The following is a 21,040-nucleotide window of genomic DNA, read 5'->3' on the forward strand; positions in this document are numbered from 1 at the left end:
GTTGATTTACTAGCTTCAAGACGGTGGGCTTGGGGCTATTCTAATTGCAACAGTATTCCAGACCGCACATGACCGGCTCTCAACTCATCAACAGCTACAGCTATGACATCTGGCTCGACTGTGGCTGCGGCGGCTGGTGCTGGCGGCTCAACCAGACCACCGACTCAGGTTATGTTGGAGTTGAGGAATGAGTTGACAACCTTGATGGGGACCGAGGTCACATGAGAGAACCAAGCGGAGAGTAATGCGGAGATTGCGAAGCGTAGGGAACAGAGGACCAAGGCCCAAGATGATATCAATGCAATGCAGGCTCAGATGGATGCTGAGTCACAGCGTATCAGGGTAGAGGCTTTTCGCTTAAGCTTGGATCAAGGCGCCTCTAATGCGGTTCTTCGAAGGAGGCACCAGTCTCGTTTGCCTTTGCAGTATGAGCCGATGAATCTTTTTAACACGCCAGGGGCAGGGCCAAGCAGTCCACCAGTTATAACCAGGGTTGCAGAAGCACCAGGAAGCAGGGCGGAGGCCGGAGACGCACAGTTTTCACCACCGAACCGGGGAGATGACTGTGACTCTCCAGGATGTTTCGATGATCCTTGCACTTCCCATCAAGGGAATTCTTGTCTATTTTATCACTAATGCTGCTAACTGGCGCGATAGGATGTTTGACCTTATCGGTGCGGTTCCTGCGGTGCCGGATGACCCAACTAAATACAGAGTCCCCGCTGGTGCGACTTATGTTTGGATCGTAGAACATTTTAGCCAGTGCCCTGGCGATGCTAGTGAGGAGATGGTCCAACAGTATACACGTGCATACTTGTGTTATGTGATCTCGAGGACTCTTTTTGCTGATGGTGGTGGTAGGACCGCTCCGTGGATGTGGCTGAAGGCGTTATCTGGTTGGGATAGTAAACAAAGCTGGGGTTTGGCGGCACTGGCCTACTTGTACCGTCAGGTAATCAATTGTACATAGTTTTCTCTCTATATTACATCTTCAAACATTCTCTAATTGTCCCGTGTGTGCCTCTATGTGCAGTTGGATGAGGCATGTTGTAGGCGCAAAGATCATGCCAGCATTTGTGGTTCGTTAGTCCTACTTTCAGTTTGGATGTGGGAACACTTTTCAGTTGGACGACCGAAAGTGATCCGTTATGACGCCTGGGACGATCATGATAACCCGCTATGGAAGCCTACATGCGCGTACAAGTGGGACAAGGTTTTGGAGTTCAACGGCGACCAAAAGAGGATGTACATAGACTACACCAATGAGTTCGACGTGCTAACCGCCGAGCAGGTAATAATTGCAATGTCAATATTCACTCGCTCTTAAATACAAACTAATCTTTGTGGAATTATCTCCAAGAGTGGTATTTGGGGAACTCCAAACCTGTCCTTTCAAAAATAGTTATCATTTGCTTCGTTCCATTAATATGCATACTTCTTTTTTTCTTAGTATTATTTTCATGTCTTCCTTAGCAATTTATTCTATTGGCTCCCTGCTTGTACTATGTTACGGTGACGTGGCAGCCATATGGACTGCAGGACAATTTCGCTTTCATCCCCGATTTCCAGTTGAACCCGAAATGCACAGAGGAATCACATCTTTGGCAGATGCGGTGCCCATTGATATGCTTATATGCAGTCGAGCACCACCTTCCACAAGCGTGTGATGACTCAATTTGGGTTATTTCAGTATACACCGCCGGAGTGGAAGGACACGAATATCGTGCTTCACGGGTGAGAGAGTGCATCTTCTGTCTTTAGCATTGTAAACTATTTCAGGCCGCCAATACTTATGATTGTTAATATGAAGCTTGGACAAAATGAAGCAGAAGAAGATCAAGAAACTGGGAGTCATATCATGAAAAGTACATCAAGAAGTGGAATTACTTGGTGAAGGTGGCTAATAATAACAGACAAGTACATCGCCAAGTGCACGATGAAGCTACATTTTACAAATATCTTCAATGGTTTCTTAGCGAGTCTCGTGTGGAGTTATGCCCGCCGGCTTATGACAAGAGCATATTGGAGGTGCCCACAGGTTTCGAAGAGACTGCCAACCTCAACTACAACATGCTCATCAGAGAGGGCACACAAACCGGATTTGCTCCTATGATCAAATTTATAGTAAGTTTTGCCCTTTTCTACATATCAACATAACTAGAGCTCTTTTGTTGACTTGTTTATTTTCATAGCGCACTGAGATCTCGTGCCAGGTTAGTGAAGCCGATCAAGCACTCGCACAACCTCGGGGTGGGAATTCTGAGAATGTCCTTAGAGAGTTTATTAAGGTATGTCGTGAGAGCCTTTTGTTTACATGCTTTGTGTTCAAATCCACTAAAATCTCTATTTCGCAATGTCACGGCGTAGCGCTATTCGGTTATGTTCCTTAGCTCATCTTCTTGGTTGTCGTACCGTCGAGGCCGACATGCCCACCCGGTCGAGTTCCACTGCTTCTGAAGAGGAGGTATTAAATCTGTGTTACCATTTATTTTTTAATTTTTTCATATAAAATATTTATCATGGTGTGATTGCATAAACAAATGTTACCGTCTACATGTATTACCAATTACCATACAGAGTTATGAACTTAACATCACTTGTTGCATCTTACAAAGTTGATGCTATGATTCGTATTTTATGAGGTGTGTTCCACAAACAGGCTATATGTTACCAATTTATGATTCATCTTTACTCAAACTGAATGTTGAATTTCGTGTTAGATCCAATTCCACTCAAACATATTCCTTATTTTTCAGGCGCCCGACGAGATCACCCTGAGGGGGTTTATCGATGATGCACCTTAGCCTAGTCAGCCTAGTCAGCCTATTGAACGTCGCCACTTCAATTTAAAGCCTAGGAAGACCTTCAACTGTTATACACCGGAGGCATGGAACAAGAAACAAAAGAGGACCGTTGACAAGACCGTTGTCGAGTCCGAGGACGAGTTTGAGGACGAGCAGGAGCCGGCGCCGAAGAAGGTTCTGAGGAGGTTGAAGAGGGCCGGGGACGAGCCGGGGACAAAGAAGGATGTGAGGCAGGCGAGGGGGGAGAAGTAGGTGTATTTGTGAACTAATTGAACTTGTCACTTTAGTTAGCTTCTAGATGTGAACTTCTCGTAATTGTAGACTTCTTGTGAACTTTTTGGCTGTGAAGTTTCTATAATGTGAAATGAACGGTAGGTATGGACAGATTTTACGCCATCAGAAACAAGGGTATGGGTATGGGATTATTTTACCCGCACCATACCCTACCTATTGACATCCTTAGTAGAACCTATGAGTTGGGTTAACAAAAAGTGTACATGTATGGTCTTTTGTATTGTTGTCATTGGAGACTTGGAGGGGCATCAAAATGTGAATTAAGATGTGTTGCTTCAAAGGAACTTGATGAAGCCTGCAATTTTCCTTGGCTTTTTTTGGACACGGCAATATCTCATATGACTAAGAATTATCTATTTTTGGTCGATTTTATAGGTTTGTTCATACATATCAAGAAAAAATTCACCAGTTGTAACAATATATTTATCTAGTAAAAATAATATAGTATCATCTTGGGGTAAAACTATAATGGATATTTTCCGACCAAATATCAGACCGAAGGGCCTCAGATGGCATTCGTTCTAAAATTCAAATAGTTCCCGGATTCGGTCATGGATACAGATAGTACTCTTTGTATTAGACTATGGGTTTGGTTTTGACATTATACCATCATGTTCAGAATTATATTGATTTCAATCGGAGATCATCCAGATAATATGGCAGAGAGTTCGAGGATAGATCACACACCCATTGTTTCAACCCATAAAACAATGCACTGGCTGAAGACACACATGCAAACTTGAGGGGCATTAGGCTAGTCATAGTGTGATTAACTTAAACTAGTAACATGTATATGTTACTAGTCTATTTTAATATTTCACAGTGGGTAGTGTCATAGGTATGATAACCTAGAGAGCTTCATTTATTACTTTGTAAAGTCACTTTACATTAGGAACCTCTATGAGAGATGCATTGGACATGAATTCGCTGAATGAAAGCCTGCCAAATGACAATGCTATTATACGGTTTCTAATCGTTGGTTAGGTCCTAACTATAACTTGTAAATCTAATCACTAAAATAATTTGGATGATGTGGCTTAACGTTGTTCTTTGAATTGAACCACACATTGTGTGTTTATAATACACTAGCACATATGTCCGTGCGTTGCAATGGAAGAGATATTTTTTTTTGCGAGAAGCAGATAGAGAGATAATTGATTTGTCCACCAAAAATGGTCTCGCAGCGGTGCATGATAGAGCGAGGAGTTGCGGTCTTCTCGCGGGTCATGTCTAGCTCACGAGATCTTGATAGTGGTGGGGTTGGTCGGCGTGGCAGCGACCATCCAACTCGTACCTTTTTTTCCTCCGGCTCCGCCTTCGTATTGGGGTTGTGCCTGTCTCATCATTCGGTTGCTACACAGCAACGTTTAGGACACAATCACTTCGACCACTCTCTCCTACAATGGCATAACCGGAGTAATTACTAATTAATTGCATCACATAAATCCGGTTTCATTAGCATAATCATTGCATAACCAGCCATGAATGTCCCTTCTTTATCAGGGTTTATTCTCTTTGATTATTTTAGCACTCGTGTGCCCATAGTATTTTTTTAATTAGAGCAAAACCAGCATTTTCTCTTTTATTGGCATGTGACCGTATTTTTTTCAATTATAGCCAACTGCCATATTCTCTGTGGCACATGCAAGCTACCACCGGCAATAATTTACGGAGTCCATCGTTGTGCTCATGATTCTTGAGACAACTTCCTTATTATCAGACAGCCTCCTTTTTTTCAGGCAACCTAGAGACATATAAAAACAGGTGTGATTTAGTATAATGTTCCAAGGTGGGACTATTTTTATCATAATTGCAAGCTATCTGAGTTGGTTTTGTCCATCGGCACAACAGGGAAGACCCATAGTCCAGTTCCCTTCCGACTTAAATTATTTGCTACTCGTCCGTCCGACAAAAAGGTAAATGTGTGGTAGGCCCAGTTTGGCGCACCTGGGGACAAACAAAAAAATCAGGAACTAAGTGCGGAACGGACGGAACAAAATCAATACATATAATTTTGCTTTTCTTGAGCCAGCTGCATGGAAGCTACTATATGATGCTATTTTCGTGAAATAGCGCATGGGACGCACGATAGTTCGCGTCTGGGCCAGCCCACTGGTAGACACCAAAGCAACCTGTGTTCTAAGGCGCGGGTAAAAATAAATAAAACGGCGTGTTGACCGATCGAACTCATGACATCAAAGTCCCGACTAGGTGCTGCTAGCCACTAGAACAAGTGCGTAAGGCTAAACAATGAACAACGACAATATTAAGAACACACTGCAGCGTCAGAATCTTTTTTTTTCTTAAATATGAATCGCCAAATACTGTGGGAAACGTGATTTTTTTAATTCTGAAAAGCTTTTTGAATATTCCGTACATTTTCCGAAGAACATGAAGAAATATTGAAACAGGGTCATTTTCTGAAATTCACAAGCATATTTTGAGAACATGAACCTTATATAAAAACACGAACATTTTGTAAATTTGTTAACAAATTTTTAAAATGGGAACATGTTTTGAACATTCAAAACAACTATATCAAATGAGTTTTCTTAAACATGGACATTATTTTGAATTTGCGAACATTTCCGCATTTGGAACATTTTTTAAAATGCAATTTTTATATCTAGAACAATTTTGGAAAACACGAGTATTTTTCCAAAAATTAGAACATTTTTTGAATTTTGGAAAAAATGAAACGAGAAGGAAAAAAATTAAATTTCAAAAAAAGTTAAAAGAGAAAAAGAATTTTGAAATTCTGAATATTTTTCGAAAATTTCAACAATAATTCAAATTCTGAACCATTTTTTTTGAAAATAATGAATTTACAGAAAGAGGAAAAAGAAAAGTAAACTTGGAAGGGAACAAAGAAAAAAGAAACAGGTAAGAAAAAGATTTTTTGAACATTTGGATGATGTAGCTTTATGTTGTGCTTTGAATTGAACCACGCATTGGGTTTTTAGAATATACTTGTAAATATACGTGCATTGCACATTAGAACTTGGATAACAACCAAAGATTAGCATACTGTTATGGTATATATTAGAATAGGTAAGTGAAAATTTTGAAGCAGATGCATAAAGTATAAGATTCAAAATTGGGTAAATTACACCAACCTTGTTTTGTCCAAGTGGTATCTTTTATCTCATATTGCAGTTTTTAATAGAAAATAACAAGAATAGCTAGTGTTGCATTTGGAAAGATAAATGTGACTATGAAGGTACCTTTGTGGCCTTGAACACAAAGAAATAACTACCAATTAAAAATAAATGATAGTTTTGTTAGAAAAAAAGTGGGGAGAGTCTACGTATAGAAGAGTCTAGAAAAAATTAGAAAAGTTTTTTGAGTTTTATGCAAAATGTTCATAGAGTTTAGGCCCAATACTAAACTCTTCTAGATAGTACATGTGGCGAAATCTTGTGTAGTAAAGAGAAGATCCAATGGCTAGCAACATCCGGATTTGCCACCTCTCCACCATCGCATCGGCTTCGTCCAATGACTGATATTCAAAGTTATTCATAGAGTACAAAGATATAGTAGATAATAGATAGATATTGGTATGAGTGATTGGTTTGCTACAAAAAGGAACTCCAAGGAAGCGCTTCTGGAGCCAAATTCAATTTGCTATGCAGTCCTTCATGCTATGGCGGAAGTAGAAGCTGGTGGGCTTGTCATTGAAAATGTTGACTCCTGGAGGAATTAGCAGTACACAAAAAGCACCAAGGCTAGCTAGCAATTAGCCAGCTTGGGCTTAGCGTCTGGCCGGCTACCCATCGTGTACATACGTACGCTTCGTCGCCATTGCCGCACGTACTCGTCAGATTGGACCAACAGCAGCTGCCAAGCTCGGAAGTGAAATACCTAGCTAGCGGCCACCATGGCACCAGGACCGCTGCCGGAGTATCATTTGAGAAACAAAGGACCGCCGCCGGCCCTCCCGGACGAGCTCGTAGGAGAGATCCTGCTCCGCATCCCGCCCGACGACCCGGCCAGCCTCCTCCGTGCGTCCCTTGTCTGCAAGTCCTGGAGCGAGGCCGTCTCCCAACGCTGGTTCCGGCGCAGCTTTCACAATCTCCATCCATCACCCACCGTGCTCAGGGTTCTCCATGACTGGCACGATGAGGCCATCCCTACCTTCATCCCGGCCACCGCGTCACCATTCTCCCTCGCCGCCCCTACCGCTTGCTCTGGCTGGCCGTCGACTGCCGCCATGGCCGCGCCCTCTTCCTCTCCAAGGGTCGTACCGAAGAATTCATTGTTTGGGAGCCAATCACGGGTGCCCAGCACCGCGTAGCTGTGCCCTTGGCCTTCCAGTTCGGCCACACCACGGCAGCCGTGTTCAGCGGACGGGTGCAACCACCATGAATGCCACGGGAGTCCCTTCCGGGTGGTCTTCGTTTCCTCCATCTATGACAAAGACGCTGACGACGACCCGTTTACCACGTCGGTGTGCGTCTACTCGTCTGAGGCTGCAGCCTGGGGATAGCCGACCTTAATGCACCATGAATTCATCGTGGACTTCACATATTATTCCAGCGTGCTTGTTGGGAGGTCTTTCCTGCACTTCATGACATGTGGTGGGTTTATCCTGGGGTATGACTTGGCAAGGCATGGGCTGACTTGGTTCGACACACCAGACTCTTGCTACTCTAATGGTTGGCCCACTTGCAACCTCATGCTGGCGGAGGAAGGTGAACTGGGACTCGTCGAAGAATTGGATCCGCATCTGCAATTGTGGTCAAGGGAGGTGAAGGATGCCCGATGGGTACCGGGCCGAATCATCTACCTAAATGGTGCTCCAGTGAGTGCATCAAGTCCGGCGCATGTGCTGGGCTTTGCCGAGGGAGCAAACACCATTTTCGTGACCATGGCTGCTGGCCTCTTCGCAGTCCAAGTACAATCAGGGAAGGCGACCAGGGTGCGTGATGATCATGGATACGGTAAGCTGATTCCGATCGTCGACCTTTACACTCCTATGCCCCGAGGTGAGCACATCAGAAAATTGTCGGCTTCGAGTGGTCAGCTCTCCATCAATGGAAACTTCCCTGAGGGAGGTTAGGTTTGGGTATTTAGCTTGTGCCCATGGGATGGTTGATCCAGCTTGAAATGCACCACTATCACCTGTCAAAGACAATTCATGTTCTGCATACATCATACGCCTCCAAGGACTAGCTATCAGACATGTGTACACGACTTAATTTGGAAGTGTGAGGCACGGGGGGCATATATCTAGGGCGGGTTTTTTTTTCAATGTTTCAACAGATTTGTATAAGGGGGCAGCTACGCGTCTGCAGGTGATATTTAGAAAACATCCGTCGCCTTAGTAGCCGTAGGATCGTGAGCAAAGCAACCGTCTGATCTTCTTTCATTGAGCGTGCATCAACCTTTGCAACAAAGCTTGTGTTGTGCTCCCGCCGAACGTTTTTTTTTTCTAAAACAAAGCATGTGTTTCAGAAACAAGATTTCTGTTATAGGAAAAAAACCTTTGCTCTTGCCCCGTTGCAACAAACGTAGCGTTGTGCCCTCGTCCCCTTGGCAACAAGAGGTCTGTTGCACAAACAAAAAAATCCCCCTCACACCATTGTCATCAAATGTCTGACGGGCATTTTAACCTTTTCAGTATAGATTATGTTGTAGAATTTTCTGCAACAAAGAGCATGTTGCAGAAACGTCTATAGATTTTTTTGCAACATAGTTTGTTATATGATATTTTCCGCAACAAAGATCGTGTTGCGGAAACATCTATAGAATTTTATTTACAACAGAATTTGTTATAGAAATATTTTCTGCAACAAAGATCATAGGTGATGCTGCGGAAATATCTGCAACACAAATACTATTGTAAAAATATTTGTAACAGAAGTTGTGTTGCAGAAAACATTTGTAACATATGTCATGTTGCAGAAAATAATTTTGGGCTTCGCTTTGTTGCAAAACTAGATGCGTCGTAAACAATTGCAACACCACATTTGTTTCTGAAACATAGCCTCTATTTCAAAAGCGTATTCGATAAAGGACGACATGCAAGCCTTCATTTGGATGTTTGTCATGCAGCGAAGGTGGCGAACGCGGCCACTACGATCCGCCGGATGACGGCAAGCTTTTCCCTTTGTATAAGGGTAGTGGAAAAAGATTGTCGGCGTGGACCTTTCAAGCTTTTCTTTTGCGGGGATGGACCTTTCAAGCTGTACTCTCATATAATAATAAGACATATGACCAGGCCTTGTACACAATTTAAATCCCTAGATTCCCTTTTGTGAATATTGGAACTTGTAAAGCAATTATTTTTCTTATGTCGTCATAGAACTTTCAGGCTTGTAACATAAAAGGAGATATATGGCCAGGCGTTGTCCACTATTTTAATCTGTGTAGGTTCCCCTTAAATTTTAGAACCACGATTTGGCATCGTTAGGTTGAAACAACGTATTAAACGTTCCCATGAAGTTTATGTTTACCTTTTTTGTTAGGTTTGTGTGCCCATCACGACATCATACCAACGGCGAACGAAGCATTATACAAAATAAACATTTCATGATTCTTTGATCTTGTGTGGATGCCGCATTCTATCTTTATATAGTCGTTCTTCTGGCTTCTATGTCCATGTGTTTGGTGTTCTTTCTGGTTTGGCAGCTTACCTTGCGATGGTCGCAACCAAAGATTTTATGTTCCCACTCCTTGAGGTGGGAGGCACATGAGCTTCTTTGAAAGCCTGGGAAGAGGTGTATTTGACAAATTTAGGTTCTCACTCTTTGGCGTCGACCAAGTAAAACCTAATGATGGCAATTTTACCTATGGGCATGGGCACCCCACTCGCATGGGTATGGTATGGGCACATATTTATGCCCATAGTCAGTACCCAAACTCTACCCGACTAGTCATCGGTAGGGCAAGGGTACGATTTTGTGCCCATGGGTATGCCCAGACCCTGCCCGGTTATCTTTGGGTATACCTGCCCACGGGAAATCCGACCCGACCCGGCTCAAAATAGCCCGACCCGGCACGGTCTGGTCTTACCCACGGGCCGAGCTTGGGCCTAGGTTTTGAGCCCGAATGACATGGCAGGCCGGGTTTGGGCTTGACATATGTGCGTCTTAGGGAAGAGGCCCGGCCTGAGGCCCGAGGCCCGGCGGGCTTTTCCACTAACAGGCCAGGCTTGGGCTTGAAATCTAGGCCCAAAGGCCAGGTTCGGGCCTAGGTTTTCTGATGCGAGCTTTTTCAGGCCCGGCACGGCCCGAGTTACGGCCAGGTATATCTTTGGGCCTTATGTGTAGTAAACACTAAGGTACCTAATGTTTCTATATATTAGGTTGCATTTCCCACCCACATCCTCCTCCCAATAATCAATTCTCCAACCATGGAAATCTCTCAGTGGCTGGTGCCTCCATCAAACATTGGACTAGCATTTACAACACCATCTTTCGATGTTGTGTTGATCTTCCCAATGCGTACCAATCGGGCACATATACCCATAGGGCATGGACATGGATATTTACCCGATGGGTAGGTACGGGCAGATTTTACGCCATCAGAAACATGAGTATGAGTATGGGATTATTTTACATGCACCATACCCTTCCCATTGACATCCTTAGTAAAACATATGAGTCAGGTTAACAAAAAGTGTACATGTCTGGTCTTCTGTATTATTGTCATTGGAGACATGGAGGGGCATCAAAATGTGAATTAAGATATGTTGCTTCAAAAGGAACTTGATGAAGCCTGCAATTTTCCTTGGCTTTATTTTTGGACGCGTCAATATCTCATATGACTAAGAATTATCTATTTTTGGTCGATTTTGCAGGTTTGTTCATACCGATCAAGAAAAATATTCACCAGTCATAACATTATATTTATCTAGTAAAACTAGAATGGATATTTTCCGACCAAACATCACACCGAAGGGCCTCAGATGGCATTCGTTCTAAAATTCAGATAGTTCCCGGATTCGGGCATGGATAGAGATAGTTCTCTTTGTGTTAGACTACGGGTTTGGTTTTGACATTATACCATCATGTTCAGAATTATATTGAGTTCAATCGGAGATTTTCCAGATAATACCACAGAGAGTTCGAGGATAGACTACACAGCCATTTTTTCAACTCATAAAACCATGCACTGGCTAAAGACACACATGCAGACTTGAGGGGCATTAGGCAAGTCATAGTGGGGAGTAACTTAGACTAGTAACATGTATATGTTACTAGTCTATTTTAGTATTTCACAGTGGGTAGTGTCATAGCTATGATAACCTAGAGAGCTTCATTTATTACTTTGTAGAGTCTCTTTACATTAGGAACCACTATTAGAGATGCATTGGACATGAATTTGTTGAATGAAAGCCTGCCAAATGACAATGCTATTATACGGTTGCTAACTGTTGGTTAGGTCCTTCCTATAACTTGCAAATCTAATAGCTAAAATAATTTGGATGATGTGGATTAAAGTTATTCTTTGAATTGAACAATACATTGTGTTTTTATAATATACTAGCACATATGTCCGTGCGTTGCAACGAAAGAGATATTTTTTTCCCGAGAAGCAGCTAGAAAGATAATTGATTTGTCCACCAAAAATTGTCTCCGCAGCGGTGCGTGATAGAGCGAGGAGTTGCGGTCTTCTCGCGGGTCATGTCTAACCCGCGAGATCTTGATAGTGGTGGGGTTGGTCGGCGTGGCAGAGGCCATCCAACTAGTACCTTTTTTTCCTCCCGCTCCACCTTCGTATTGGGGTTGTGCCTTCCTCATCATTTGGTTGTTGGGCAGCAACCTTTAGGACACAGTCGCTTCGACCACTCACTCCTACAATGGCATAACCAGAGTGATTACTAATTAATTGCATCGCATAAATCCGGTTTCATTAGCATAATCGTCGCATAACTAGGCATGACTGTCCCTTCTTTATCAGGGTTTATTCTCTTTGATTATTTTAGCACTCACGTGCCCATAGTTTTTTTAATTGGAGCAAAACCAACATTTTCTCTTTTATTGGCATGTGACCGCATGTTTTTTCAATTATAGCCAACCGCCATATTCTCGTTGGCACATGGAAGCTACCACCAGCAATAATTTAGGGAGTTCATCGTTCTGCTCATGATTCTTGAGACAACTTCCTTATTATCAGACAACCTCCTTTTTTCAAGCAACCTAGAGACATATCAAAACATGTGTAATTTAGTATAAAGCTCCAAGGTGGGACTATTCCTATCATAATTTCAAGCTGGATGAGTTGGTTTTGTCCATCGGCACAACAGGGAAGGACCATAGTTCAGTCCCCTCCCGACCTAAATTATTTGCTGCTCATCTATCTGACAGAAAGGTAAATGCGTGGTAGGCCCAGTTCGGCGCACCTGGGGACAAATGTAAAAAATTCGGGAACTAAGTGCGGAACGGACGGAACAAAATCAATACATATAATTTTGCTTTTCTTGAGCCAGTTGCATGAGAGCTACTATATGGTGCTATTTTCGTGAAATAGCGCATGGGACACACGACAGTTCGTGTCTGGGCAACCCACTGGTTGACACCGAAACGACCTGTGTTTGTAAGGTGCGGGTAAAACTAAAAAAAACAGCGCGTTGAACGATCAAACTGATGACATCAAAGTCCCGACTAGGTGCTGCTAGCCACTAGAACAAGCGTGTACTGCTAACCAATGAACAATGAGAATATTTAAGAACACATTGCAGTGTCAGAATTGTTTTTTTCTAAAATATGAATTGTCAAATACTCTTGGAAACGTGATTTTTTTAAAATTCTGATTATTTGAATATTCCATACATTTCTCGAAGAACAATGGAAAATATTGAAACAGGGTCATTTTCTGAAGTTCACAAGCATGTTTTGAGAACATGAACCTTATATAAAAACACGAGCATTTTTTAAATTTGTGAAGAATTTTTGAAACTGGGAACATGTTTTGAACATTCAGAACAACTATATCAAATGAGTTTTCTGAAACACGGACATTATTTTGAATTTATGAACATTTTCTCGCATTTGGAACATTTTTTAAATTGCAATTTTTAAATCTAGAATTTTTTGGAAAACACAAGTGTTTTTTTTACAAAAATGGGAACATTTTTTGAATTTTGAAACGAGAAGAAAATTTAAAAGTTAAAAAACAATTAAAAGAGGTATAGAATTTTGAAAGTCTGAATATGTTTTGAAAATTTGAACAACAATTCAAATGCTGAACATTTTTTGAAAATTATGAATTTACAGAAACAAGAAAAAGAAAAATAAATTTGGAAGGGAAAAAAGAAAAAAGAAACAGGAAAGAAAAAGATTTTTTTTAACATTTGGATGATGCAGCTTTATGTTGTGCTTCGAATTGAACCACACATTGGGTTTTTAGAATACACTTGTAAATTTACGTGCATTGCACGTTAGAACTTGGATAACCAGCAAAGATTAGCATACTGTTATGGTATATATTATAATAGGTAAGTGAACATTTTGAAGCAGATGCATAAAGTATAAGATACAAAACTTGGGTAACATAAACCAGCCTTGTTGTGTCCAAGTGGTATCTTTTTATGTATCTCATATTGCAGTTTTTAATAGAAAATAACAAGAATAGCTAGTGTTGCATTTGGAAAGATAAATGTGACTATGAAGGTACCTTTGTGGCCTTGAACACAAAGAAATAACTACCCATTGAAAATAAATGATAGTTTTGTTAGAAAAAGACGTGGGGAGAGTCTACATATAGAAGAGTCTAGAAAAAAATTAGAAAAGTTTTTTGAGTTTTATGCAAAATATTCGTAGAGTTTAAGCCCTACTAAACTCTTCTAGATAGTACATGTGGCGGAAAATTGTGTAGTAAAGAGAAGATCCAATGGCTAGCAACATCCGGATTTGCCACCTGTCCACCATCGCATCGGCTTCGTCCAACGGCTGATATTCAAGTAATTCATAGAGTACATAGTAGTACAGATATAGTAGGTGTGATTAATTGGTTTGCTACGAAAAGGAACTCCAAGGAAGCGCTTCTATGCAGTCTTTCATGCTATGGCGGAAATAGAAGCTGGTTGGCTTGTCATTGAAAATGTTGAATCCTGGAGGAGTGCAACCAAACAAACGAAGGTGGAGTTTGCTTATAGTTAAGTTCAGTTACATTTGGTGTCCCTTCTATAATTCTATTAATGGAATCTTGGCAGCCCTCATGTTAACTTTTAAAAAAGGTTAACCTTAGTGTGGGATGTGGGATTCCCTTCCTGTGGTTTAGCTGTTGGTGTTTTCTCTTTTTTGTGTTTTCTCGCGACCTGCTCCTTTTATGTTTTTTGTTATTTTACGCAATCTATCTGGTGTTGCAGAGGGTGGAGGCCCTTGTAAAGCTCTCAAAATAAGTTGGGCCTTGGGGTCTTTCCTCCAAAATACACCTAATATTATTTTATTTTATTTTGTCAGTCATGCATATACACTACTAAGAAATTATATATGCTCCTATCAAGTACACAATCGAGTAAACATGCACGATTTTTCAAGGCGTCATCGTCATCATCACCTATGTTGTGCCTTGATGAGTTTGGGAAAAAAAAGGAAAGGGGGGAGCAACGCCCAAGCCACAGAGACGAGCGAGCCGGTGACTGTCCTAGGTGCGCCAATTTAGTTAGTTATGTTCTCTGGTTTTCCCAATTTCTGGAACCTTTTAGAAGTTTTGGGTACAGTTTTTTTTCATTACTGCTTTTTGCAGGATTTCTTTTACTTTCCGAAAAAAATCCAAATTTTAGAAAATATTCATGTTTAATTTTTCAAAATCTCTATTTTTTCCGAAATTTCAATAAATGTTCTCTCATTTGAAAAAAAAATCTCGTATTTATAAAATATGCTAACATTTCACAAAAAGGGTTCTCAAGTTTTAAAATGTTCATTTTTTAAGAGTAAATAATTTTTGAGTTATTCTAGAAAATCAAAATAGAAACCCCAGAAAAACAGAGGAAAAAAAACAGAGCTAGAGCTCGCTCGCAACTATGTGTTGCTTCAATTGACCGGCCTACCCAAGCGAAACTTGTGCTGATTGGCGGAGTGTCAAATAGGGCCTTCCCTAAGAAACATCATCATATATTCCACACGACATTTTCTCAAATAATAATAATTCCCCGCAACAAAAATTATGAATGCTATAAAAATATTAAAATTCAACATGTTCTGAATAAATAGCTAATATTATTATATGATTAATTTCGGAAAGTATAACAGAAATTTTACACCGAAAAGGGTCAGCCTCCGTGATTAATTTTAACCCCCTTTTTTTTATCTTTTCGCAAAAAACATCTTCTCGCATCCATTCCTCTCCACTTCCTACAAGGCTGCAATCATAAATCAAAAACCTAATCCGGTGTGAAATCTCAGATATTAGTTACTCGCTTGATGCAAGAACAATTCATAGATGACCAATGTTAATTTTTCAATGTCTTGCATAACTGGTTTCCTTTGAGCGGCATGTCCTTCTAAAGTTTAGAAACAACGTCACATTTTCTCAGTTTTGCATTCCAAACCATATTGTTCGAATATATATGCTTACAGAATAACATACATGTTTCCCGAATTCGGGACCGACAACGAGTATATATATACATGTTGTTCTGTCTTCAAATGCACATGTTCTAGAATAATAATATACATGCAAACATTTGGTCTCCATCTCGGTTGGCTGCAGTGTTCTTCTCCCTTCCTTCACCAGAACTTCATGTCATGCGTACAACATTGATCGCTGAGGAATGTACTGATCGATTCGTCGCATTGTTTGGCCAACTAACTGGATGCAGAGCTCCAAGGCAGATGTCGCCACACCGCCATGTTTCATTCTATCTAGCCTAACCTGACCATCTTCATCTTGCTTTGTTGTTTCTTCTAGGTCTGGTTATTTCTCAGTGAATACGGTAAGAGCAGCGATCTCCCATACGCGACAGGGAGCGCAAGCACCTTTTTCGCCTTCCCAACATAGGCCCTCTTGGTGAAGTTGTTGTAGTCATTCGCTTCGATCTCGTCGAGGATCTGCCGGTACAGCAACAGAGAGGCCCAAACCTGCAATTGCAATGCAATGCAAAACCATATTATCTTCCATTTGAGCCCCTAATTTTTTTTTCAATGATTATTATATCAAGGGTGGGGGGAGGCGACCCCCCACGAACTACACGTAGCATCATTTTTGCTACTGATAATTAACAATGATGAGAGATCAATATGTAGTTTTGTTTCACATTCAAGTCGTGGCTTTAGGGCACTTACCGGCCACCGGCTCTCCTTCCTAAGCTCAGTCACCCCTCGCTCCGCCTCCTCGAAGAACATCCTCGCCCTCTTGATCTGCCTCTTCATGAATTTTCTCCACTTGTCGGTGACGACTCCTTTGAAGATGTCTTCATCGGAGAGCCCTGCCTCCGCAAGCTCGTCTTGCGGCAAATATATCCTTCCTCTTCTTGCACTGGGAAATTATTCGAAACACCAGAAAATTCAGGATAGTGCTATCTCAAAATGTCCATATCATGATTTTACAAGGGAAAACCATTGCATTGTATTGGTAGTGAGTGAGTGGCTTACTCTTCTCCGACATCCCTGAGTATGTTGGTGAGCTGGTTCGCGAGCCCGAGAGCCAGAGCGGCGCCATAGACGCTCTCAGCTGTCGCCTTGGAGTCGGGCGCAATGCCCATCACCGGGACGCTCATCAACCCCACGGTGCCGGCAACATAGTAGCAGTACATGTACAGCTCGTCAAAGTTCTTGTACCTCGCCTTCTTGAGGTCCGTCCGCATCCCGTCGATCATGTCCTTGAAGGGCTGCCATATGTAAAAGTAATTGGTCATTTAGAAAATCAATAATATAGTTCATAAGTAGTTGTGCTAAGAACGACCAAGACCTTTCTTTTTTACAATGCAAGGCAGGATCACTGCCGATTTCACTAAGAGAAAAAGAAAAGAAATACAGAGTAACGCGGTTTATATGGGAAATTAGGCTGAAAACCACAAAACCCAGTAAAAAAGAGTGACCAAATACATTTTCATGATGTATAATTCAGGTCTGGAGTTACTTGGACTCTCCCTGATTTCATTTCTCCTTCTACATCATTCCAAGTTCCTGTTTGTTCTTGGTATGTTCGGGAATAATACTTACTGAAAAGTTCTCCCTATAATTTCCCCACTTTGATTAAACATATCTTTGACCAGATGATTCCCACTATAGCGTCTAGTCAACAGGATAAGTCCCCACTACAATGTGTGAAAAGTTCATACGGCTCAACAACAGCATCAGAGACTAACAAAAGGCCGACAAACGAAACAATTTTGACCAATCATCGACTTTCCGGTCATCTTGCACTGAGATTGTGAGGTCTAGGGGCAATTTGATGCTGACAGGGAATATCCACCACCACTCTGTTCTACCAGAATCATACAATGTGGACTGAACAATTATGCACCGGCTAAGCTGATACCTGAATATCTATGGGGAACTTGGTGATGGTGTCAGAGAGCGCGGCGTCGAGCATGTCGTAGGGGCGCCCGGCGAAGAGGTCCTCCAGCCTCCTCTCCCACCGGTCCAGCGCCTGCGGCGTGATGTGCGACGCGTTGGGACCGTCCACCAGCTCGTCTGTCCTCCTGCACCATACTGAACAATGATGCTATACATCAGATTCTGAAAGTGATTGATGCCTAGAGTATATCTCATTTAGAACTGACGGTACTCTCAGATTCATGTCCTTAGGCAATTTGAGGAATATGTTCTTGCAACCTTTTCTCGTGTACTTTGATCCTATTGAAGCCATTTAGCCAAAAAAAAGCCTAATTTGATGCTTCCACACATAATGGCATATAAAAAGTGGTATACGAGCCCTTTATTCTTCACTGACTATACTACGTATATAGGAGTATCTGTAAACACATAGCATGCAAGTTCAGCAATGTTTCTATTTGCCATTATTCGCATCCAGAACTAGTTCACACCATTAACTTTAAAGTGGCCAATTTTCTTGGGGAGTGTTGAACATTCTTGCAAGTTGCTGTTAAATACAATATGTAGCAATTTAACTGATGCAAAATGTGGGCATGCCCTTTCTGACGGTCTGAAGTGAGAATGAAACTAGCTGAATTTTCAGTCACATTACTGACACTAACTAACACTGTGTGACACATACTGATACCACAACAGGGGAGCAACAATGGAGGGTCCAAACCAGGCATGGTGAATTTTCAGATTACCGTAGATGGCCCATATGGCGCGCCGCCGCTCCTCGGTCATCAGCAAGGTCCCTGCCATGCACGACCAGACATGAACGAGTGAGCTCCATGATCACCGGAACACCGGCTTGGCACGCAGCCTGCCACCATGGCTCAAGAAAAACAGAGTATCCACGAAGGAGTGGCGTACCGAGGTAGAAGGTCTTGGCGTACTCCTCGCAGATCTCGCCGCAGCGGGCGTAGGCCTCCCCGAGCCCGCCGCGCGGCGCGTCCAGCTCCCTGGCGACGGCGGGCGGCGCCTGCTGCTGCTGCTGCGAGGGGCGCAGCTGGCGCTTGAGCAATGCCGCCTGCTTCACCACCACGTCGTACACCTTCTGCTCCGACGAGACGACGGCGACGGCGGCGTCGCCTCCGGGGCTGACGGTGAGGCTGGAGTACACCGGCGACGCCGCGCTCCGGCCGCCCGCCTCCCCCGGCTCGCCGACGCCGAGGCAGCCGTACTTGAGCGAGCAGAGCACCCAGCGCGGCCTCTGCTGTTTCTTCTTGGGTAGCAGTCGGGAGCACTGGAAGCCGTCCCGCGTGGCGCCATCACCGGCGGCGAGGCCGGGGGACGAGGCTGCCCCGAGCAGCAGCGTGACGGTGGTGGCCATATGCTGCATGCGCGCAACGCCAACCCCAAACCGCCGGAGCTCGTCTCCGCCGCGCCGAGCAGGAAACGGAGCTCTGCTCTCCCCTGCAAGGGAGAGAATTGAGGCACGCACCGTGTGACGGGCGGATGGATGGATTCACCACTCTCGTGTGAGCCGGGGGGAAAGGCGTTCTTGGACACGCACACGCTTTGTCTGGGCCGGAGTGGTGGCCGCACTACCGACCACTAGTCTGCCGGGCACCCCTGCATATACTACACAAGTATGCACACAGTGAGTGAGATATAATGGCGACAATTCTCTTGTGCTTGGGCAAAAGGCCTTATGCACGAGGAACGGCTTAGGCCACTCACCTCTTATCAGCACGCCCGCTGCAAGCTCGATCCCTCTACAAGCTCACGGCATATGCCGCCTTAACCTGCGCCAAATCGCCGTCAAACAAGCAGCCGATACACACGTACGGCCAGATCCCGCTGAGAGTGAGCGCGCGTATGTGAATATGCTGCTGCCAAGGTTCCATGCGAGGACAAAGTCCAGTGTCTCCCTCTCTCTGCGTCCAGTGTCCTCTTGCTTCCTCTGCCTTTGAGAGAGAGAGAGAGAGAGAAGGGGGGAGGGAGAGGGGAGACGTGGAGGAGACAATGGCCGGCCGGTGAGATGAGGGGATAGGGTTATCACATGGGCGCGCTGCGGGTGCGTGCCTTGGCGGCCGCTCAGTGGTGACACCTGGAAAGGGATGGATGGACGAATCCGGCCAGGGCGCTCCTACGTGGCGCCTCGCGCCCGGTGACATGGCGTCATGCATTCCTGGCGCCGGTGGTTAAACATGTGTGGGTGGTAGCATCCAAAAAAAATCACGTTTGCATTACCATACCTTGTTCTAGTGACAGAACCATCTTGCTTGCATTTGCATGGACTTGGCATACATTTTACTACTACTACCTTCTTAAACAAAAATCTTTTTCTTTGATGCGATGCAAGCAAAAGCTCCTCATCTGTAGGAGTAGTACGTACCATCACCAGTTAACAATGTCGAGTTGACCAAGATAAGATTTCTCTTCAACATTGATGCATGCGTGCATGCGTGCATGGGTTAGTTCCAAGGAAAATAAAATAGCCACGCGTGGACACACGAGGAGAATGGGTGTGACTCATATGTGGCTCAAAGTTTGGTGTATGCAAGCGTACGTGTCGCATCTGCCCTGCCTTTGTGGGTGTGAGCTGCACTAGCAGCACTAGTGGCTGTTGCTTGCAATATTTGTGTGGTGGAGGGCGTCAAGTAAACGAACCAATCGTGAAATGAACCGATGGAATACGTGTAGGACTCTGCAGAAAGTCTGGATCTGACTCGTGTGAAGCAGCCTAGCTAGCTCCCAAACCGTCGGAGCACAGTGCATGCCATTATGCATTGCATGTGCTCTCCGGCCCTGTTTCTGCTTTGACCAAAACAGGGCGAACCGTACTATTAGTAGTACCATACATCATGCGTGGGAAGACTATTCCAAGGCTAAACTTTCGTCGCTGAAATTGTAGAGATTACCTAAGCCAATAATAGTAGAACGAAACCATTCGGTGAGATAGGGCATCTCCAACACCGACCCTCAAACCACCCGCAACTGTCTGAACTGCAAGGTCCGGACATATTTTGACATTCAATACGGTCTTAAATCGCCCTCCGCACACACTTTTTCCGCAAACCAGAGACAAACTACAAACTGGGAGAAGGGCTTTCTAGGCGTCCAGACCGCTGCCACGCTCTTGTCTGACTAATCTGGCCTATCAAAAACCCCTCGGGTGCCCACTCGCTTTCCCGCCAGAAGCCAGCTGCCGGCATTCATGCTGCTCTAGAACGATTGCTACGCATTGACGGCGGACCAGAACGCAGGTGGCCACTCTCTCTAGCGCCTGTGTCGCGTCCCCCATGTCTGCGCCTATTTAGTGTCGGACATATGTTTACTGGATGGGACGGGACGGATATATACCACGCTCGTTCAGTGCCTATCATCCATCTTCCATCACTAAACAGGCTCGGGGCTGAGTAACCAACTCTGGCGCCTGCGCATTCGGGACGCTTGGCCTCACCGCATCCACCATTTAAAGGCGGCCATAGCCGGCGAAGAACACAT

General features: G+C 43.7%; 1 protein-coding gene and 1 pseudogene across 2 annotated transcripts; one reads left to right on the plus strand and one right to left on the minus strand.

Moving 5' to 3' along the window:
* Positions 1 to 559: 559 nt before the first annotated feature.
* LOC125547150 lies at positions 560 to 8,157 on the plus strand (annotated as a pseudogene).
* A 7,398-nt stretch (positions 8,158 to 15,555) lies between these two features.
* Positions 15,556 to 19,557, minus strand: LOC125545878 (phytoene synthase 1, chloroplastic-like). 2 transcript variants are annotated; one of them, XM_048709937.1, is made up of 8 exons: positions 19,271 to 19,557; positions 18,995 to 19,171; positions 18,461 to 18,962; positions 18,292 to 18,342; positions 17,529 to 17,701; positions 16,640 to 16,875; positions 16,331 to 16,523; positions 15,556 to 16,126 (listed from the first exon to the last, which is right to left on the minus strand). In XM_048709937.1, exons 3-8 carry the CDS (start codon positions 18,927 to 18,929, stop codon positions 15,953 to 15,955), a joined length of 1,296 nt encoding a protein of 431 aa, XP_048565894.1. In that variant the 5' UTR covers positions 18,930 to 18,962; positions 18,995 to 19,171; positions 19,271 to 19,557; the 3' UTR covers positions 15,556 to 15,952. The 2 variants fall into 2 exon arrangements, with proteins under 2 accessions (XP_048565894.1, XP_048565893.1); XM_048709936.1 differs by having other exon boundaries at positions 18,461 to 19,171.
* Positions 19,558 to 21,040: the final 1,483 nt, after the last annotated feature.

Source organism: Triticum urartu, chromosome 3 (genome assembly GCF_003073215.2).
Source record: "Triticum urartu cultivar G1812 chromosome 3, Tu2.1, whole genome shotgun sequence".
Lineage (NCBI taxonomy): Eukaryota > Viridiplantae > Streptophyta > Magnoliopsida > Poales > Poaceae > Triticum > Triticum urartu.